This window comes from Trichoplusia ni, assembly GCF_003590095.1.
Source record: "Trichoplusia ni isolate ovarian cell line Hi5 chromosome 20 unlocalized genomic scaffold, tn1 tig00002426_group19, whole genome shotgun sequence".
Lineage (NCBI taxonomy): Eukaryota > Metazoa > Arthropoda > Insecta > Lepidoptera > Noctuidae > Trichoplusia > Trichoplusia ni.
In genome coordinates, this window is record NW_020799827.1 from 8,821 (window position 1) to 14,855 (window position 6,035).

A 6,035-nucleotide genomic window follows, 5' to 3' on the forward strand; every position below is an offset into this window, starting at 1 on the left:
TTCTGTATATCACCTGTCAGTTTAACCGTGGGCTCCAAATCTCTTATTGCCCCATAATTACGTATGCAAATACTGTGAGCTATCCTGTCTAATGGTCTCTTATGCAGCTAATGCAGCATTAGGCGCAGTGCCGCCGGCTGCGGACACACGTGCGGCCCACATGCAGCCCTGTTTGTATTGCCCCACACCTCTCACATATATCTAAAGCAAACATTTTGCACTGATTGACTTTTTGATACTGTTACGTAGACGGGAAAATGTATTACTTGGAAGTTGTAATGATAAATCAAATACTATCTACACGCTGACTCATATTACACAAGATTAACTAAACTGGTAGTTTTCGCATTAGTTACGTCAAAGAAATTGATTGAATTCTATGTTAGTTTGAATGTCCCAAGTGCAGTATAAGTCGAAGGACCTAACATGATCTCCTTAAGTGAGACTGTTCATAGATTCCAGTCTCGCTCCTACCACGAGGGACTGTTATGCAAGTAAATATTTCTTCCATAGTAGTTCTTCCTTCGGTAACGTCCATTGTAAACCTTCAGTTGTTTTTAGATGACAGGTTTGCGTCACAGGAATCATCATCACTAAATGACATTGCATTTGATTTAGGAACAATGAGTTGCCTGCTGACGTTAACGATTTTATAAATATCATTCGAGTAGACGGGCTGGTGCATGCTAAATTACAAGAAATGGGTCTGTAATCCAGTGAAGAAGACAACACTAGCCTTCGACCAGAGACTAATTGCATTATTGTTCAAAAATCAACCGCAACTGGTGGTGAATGACGGTTCCATGTGACTTATACCGTAGAAAATTAAGCCATAGCACAGAAGCTCTCGTCTCTCATATCATTTGCACATTTAACATGGTCATAAATTGTTACACGTAATGGAAACAAAAATATACAAATTGTTTAATAATCAAAATCACAATGTTGTTCTAGTGACATTGGTAGTTAGGTAGATAAGGCAGTTATCAATAACATACACTTAGTTATTAATGATCGTGCAAATTGGCTATATAAATGAAAAACACTTATACGTTACAACGTGAATGATGTCATAATTACGTGTTACCTAATTATTGCTGCATTTAGCAACGAAACACGATATGTAATATTAACTAATTTGTACTATAATCAAAACTGACGGTAGAGGCGTGGTGGAGGCCACTCCGGCACACAAACCCGATGTGCGCACCGGCTTGTGGGTTCAATCCCTTTCATTCATTTGTGTCATTCATAAAACTTGGTCCGAGTCAGGGTGTATTTGTGCATGTCACCAGAATGTTTGAAAAACCCGAAAAGGCTTAAATTTGCAAAAAGAAATAGAAGTTAAAATTAAATAATTGTTTTTTTTATTGCAGTTACATGTTTAATTAACTTACATGTCGGTACAATCAGCAATGAAATAGGTTTGAAGTAGTTTGAACATTTTAAATTGTTATTCCCCTTGGTTAGCATGTCAAACTAACTAATGGCATATCGAACAAACAAGACGTTTGTACAACACTTTGAATCAATAACCATAAAACTATTTATTTATTTAACCATGTATGCACCCAAACAATTTCCAAAACACAAAAGGTACTGCTTATTTCTTTAGGAAATCTCTTTGAGCCGAACTGTGAAAGGAGTATTAGATCCTTAAATTAAAGAATCAAACGAAACAAAGTAAATCATTCATGAAAACATTTATTTACAATAAAAATAAATAATTAAATCTTTTCTAAAGCTATGTTAATAACTTACTACTACTTTATGTTATGAGGCAACACATTCACATAAAACCTACTTAATATACACAGCGAAACTGAGCTACGATCTGACGACAGATGGCGACTCAGTCTGACACACACTGACGAGCTGGTGGACTACTGACTTATAGCTGAACACGTTTGTTATTGCTGTACGTAAATACGAGTACGTAATTAGCTGCAACTAGATCAGGAAACAAACAATGTCCAATCTATATATTTTCTTGCGAAGGTACTTAGTTTCTTTGCATTTTACAATGTGGCTACCGTAATAATTAATGTCAATAAATGTTCATCTCGGCTACTTATACTGGACAAAACGTTGCAAGTGTTATTCAGTAAGTCAAGTTATTCACACAGATGACGCAGGTATCAATCGGTCGCCGAGGTAACTCATAAATGCTTATCGTATGTGGAGCGCGCTGTAGACGCGTCTACCGGAAGTGTTCCAGCGGCCTCTCGAGAGGCGGCTGCAACTTCAGCGGGATGTGGTTGTGGTACTGCTGCTCCTCCTCGCCCTCCGCACTGCTGCGGCCCTCCGCGCCCTGCGGCACGCCGTACTCCGCCGAAGGCTGCTGCTGGCTGAAGTCCTGTCCGAAACCTTGACCGTGCTGACTATAGTCATAATTTTGCCCCTGCTGGTTGTAGTCATAATCATTCCCTTGTGGTCCGAAGTTCTGTCCGGGCTGATTAAAGTTCTGCCCGGCAGGACTAAAGTCTTGCCCGCCGTGGCTAAAGTCTTGACCGATGTTAGGGACTCCGTACTCCTGGCCTGGTTGGTGCTGCTGGTTGTTGATGTGTTGTTCGTACTGCGCCTGCTCCAACTGTTGCTGAATGTGGTGTTGCAGCTGGTTCTGAAAGTCGTGGTACTGCTCTTCTCCTGAGTGGTGTTCGTATACTTGCGTGCCTTGTTCCGTACTAAACTGATGTTGACCGTCATGACCAAAGTGTCCTTCTTGACCAAAGTTCCCGCCTGCCCCATGTGCAAATTGACCTTCCGTACCAAACTGTCCTCCAGCTTGACCAGCAGCAATATCATGTGGTTGAGCTTGAACAGGATGCCAGCCTTCTTGCTCTAGGGTTGGCTGAGTAGGATGCAGATGTACGGTCGTCTGAGTGGGTACAAGTCCTGGTTGAGTGGTCTGAATAATACCAGGCTGCGCAGAGTGCAGGTGAACTTCGGGTTGAGCAGGATGAACGAGGACATCAGGCTGAGCGGAGTGGAAATGGACTTCTTGCTGGCCTGGGTGGACGTGTCCGTCTGGATGTAAGTGTACTTCGGGTTGCAAATGGAAGTCCGGATGCAAATGAACACCTGGTTGTGTCGGTTGTAGATGCAGAGTTGGTTGAGTAGGTTGCATATGTACGCCGTGTTGCGGTATTTCTCCGTGAGCATGTAGAAGCGTTGGTTCCACATGAGTTCCAGGCTGCTCAAACACTACGCCATTCTGACCTGCAGCTTGTTGAAGAAAGTGGTAGTGAGGTACCTGAGGACGTTCAAACAAAACCTGGTTGACAGCCGGGGCGGGTGGGGCCAACGGTAAGAGGGGAGTTTGGTAGTTGAGCAATGGGTATCTAGGATAATTCGCGAAGTAAGACGTCTGTACTGCATTGCCCGGACGAAGAATATAAGGGAATTGGTGGGCATAAGGTAGTAGTTGAGTGAAAGGAGACACAACAGGAGCCGGATGTACTGGTACCGGAGCTGGAGCCAAAGGTCTTAAGTGGGCATGTTCTTGAGGTACCAAGTGAGCATGTGGGAGAGCCGGGGCGGGGAAGAGCGGCGCCGGTGCTGGAGGTGGAATGGGAGCCGCTTGGAGTACTACCGGGGGTGAGGGCGCTGGGACCGGGTGGGCCACGGCGGCTGTGGGTAGGGGAACGGGGGCTGGGACCACAGGGACCACGGGCTTAGCTTCAACGTGGTGGTGGTGATGATGGTAGTGCTGGTCTGGCTTTGGTAATAGCACAGTTTTCGTATGATGTGGGAATTTAAGACCGTAATGGGGGTGAGGTACAGGGACTTTATGTCCCACCGGTACAGGGTACCGCGTGGTTAGAGGGTGTGCTAGTGGAACTTTAACAGCTGTAACAGCGGCAGCCGGAGGGTATGAGACTACCAGCGGTTTGATAAGAGAGTGCGTCACAACTGGGATGTCGTATCCCAGCTTATAGGGCGGCACGGCGGACAGCACGCCCCGCTTGTGGTGCTTGCCTCTCCCGAGGCGCCCGATCAGCTTCGTCTTGGCTGCCTTCAGGTGCGCGACATCTCCCGCCGCCACCCACACGCACGCACACAACACCAACGCGATCTGAAATACACCACGCACCATATTTAATAACAAATCACTCTGTTCACAATCACTATCACTGGCACTCGATATTTTTGCAATCCACGCTATCTACTTACAGCTGTAAGTCTCATGTCGATTCAGTCGCCCGGTCGGCGCGACAGCCACTCAGAAACCGATTGTCACCGGAGTCCAGCACCCATACTTATAACTTAAAACATTACATATTAGTATGTAGCCGGCGTGTAGGTTTCACTTGGGGTAGCCGGACGTGCCAGCTGCGAACTTCGTCCATACGCGATAATGCTTTCGACCGTACCCAAACGAATGCAGTTAAATTCTTCTTCCGATTTAGATACAAACGATATTGATTACTATTATGTATAGGTGAAGTCCATATTGCAATGTAGTGAGTTTGTTTTAGGCAGCACGTAGGTGGCTGCCGTCATTCCTGTGTAACAAGTGTGCGTACATGCATACCAATTAATGAAGAAACGTAATCGAGAGAAAATTGTAGTAGCCGAGACAGGGACGTATTCGAATTGCTATTACAATCTAAGTATTAACAACAAAAAAACTAGAGGAGCTTGGCTAGTATTAGTAATTTAGTCGGGTTTGACTCCGGGTTAAGACAGTAAACACTGCATCCATATTGAAGCAGGAACAGGATACATATTATACAGAATACCGTTGTTTAGTATAGTCAATTAGACAATTAATTTCGTTTTTAAAGAATAACTCCAACACATGAAAACTTTTTAAGACATAGAACCCTTGTGCCATACAAAGTACCTCTGTCTTAAAAGTTTTCAGGTGTGGTAATCCTAAAGTTAAGCTCTCTAAAACTTATCGGTTTTAGTCCGATGCAATGTGCCGTTAGTCGATAGGCGCTATCTACGCTACGCCCCTGGTTGACAGAGCATTGATATGCGGGCACACGCCCAGCGGTTACCAAATACACCCCGATCACTTTCCTTGGCTCTCACCCGCGGACGGCGCGGCGCGGCGGCGACGCTAGCAGTTCACTCGATACAGCCGCCATAACGACACATATTCTTGCGTAACTCGTTTGTAATCTAAGACTCAATTCCGACTTCTATTCAATACCTCAAGATGTTGTGCACGTAGCTAGGGCGGTTTTACCTCCCTGCCCGGAATAAAGATCTTATGATTAAAGAGTCTTGTTCTTGTACCTATATGTTATGTAATGAATAGAGAGGTAGGAACTTGCTTTCCATGTCTTTTACCTGAATTTTGAATAAAATAAGTTAAAGGTTCAGAATTTGTTAAATCTTAACAACGAAATATTTTATATAAGTTAGTAATACAAAAAATTATATTTACCTATAGTCTATCTTAGTAGGTAAATGTAGAGAAGCCAGGTACGGGAAGAGGTAATAAAATAATTTATTTGACCCTATCATGGCCAGGCGAAGAGGTTTTAGGTACTTGCTATTTTAAATTTTTAATATGCGCTGGTATAATTTTTATTTATTTCAAAATGTAGTTAAATTAATTGGGCTTTCAGTGCTTTCACCTCAACTTTTTAAACTTCGATATTTTTGACAGATGCTGACCCGCTGATCGCATTGAGAGTTACGTACCAAAAACTTGATTATTTGACATCTCTTGCTGTGCTTTTCACTCACTCTTATGCACAGTATTATATTGTGGTCTCGTTCGTTTTCAAATGTCAATTTCATGCTTAAATATAGCGCTTCTTATGGTTGTATTTAAGAGAAAATTAGTTCACGGACTTCACGCGAAAACGGTGACAACAATAACAATCAGACAGCTGCTTAAAGTGTGAAATTATCTATTAATTATGAATAAATTTAGGGATGATAGCACATGTAGAATATGTATGAAAAAGCAAGACACTTTATATTCGTTGTATCAGAAACGTAAAGGCGTAACACCGTGCGATCAATTAAATAGAATAGGATTCGAAACTGATATTAATGATGGAAAACCTCCTTGT

At 43.1% G+C, this 6,035-nt stretch overlaps 1 protein-coding gene across 3 annotated transcripts; it reads right to left on the bottom strand.

Moving 5' to 3' along the window:
• Window positions 1-1,687: 1,687 nt before the first annotated feature.
• Window positions 1,688-5,771, bottom strand: LOC113506622 (leucine-rich repeat extensin-like protein 3). Of its 3 annotated transcripts, XM_026889457.1 has the most exons (3): window positions 5,399-5,771; window positions 4,174-5,301; window positions 1,688-4,075 (listed from the first exon to the last, which is right to left on the bottom strand). In XM_026889457.1, the coding sequence occupies exons 2-3, from the start codon at window positions 4,186-4,188 to the stop codon at window positions 2,201-2,203; spliced, it is 1,890 nt and encodes a 629-aa protein (XP_026745258.1). In that variant the 5' UTR covers window positions 4,189-5,301; window positions 5,399-5,771; the 3' UTR covers window positions 1,688-2,200. The 3 variants fall into 3 exon arrangements, with proteins under 3 accessions (XP_026745258.1, XP_026745257.1, XP_026745256.1); XM_026889456.1 differs by having other exon boundaries at window positions 1,688-4,265; XM_026889455.1 differs by having other exon boundaries at window positions 1,688-5,301.
• Window positions 5,772-6,035: the final 264 nt, after the last annotated feature.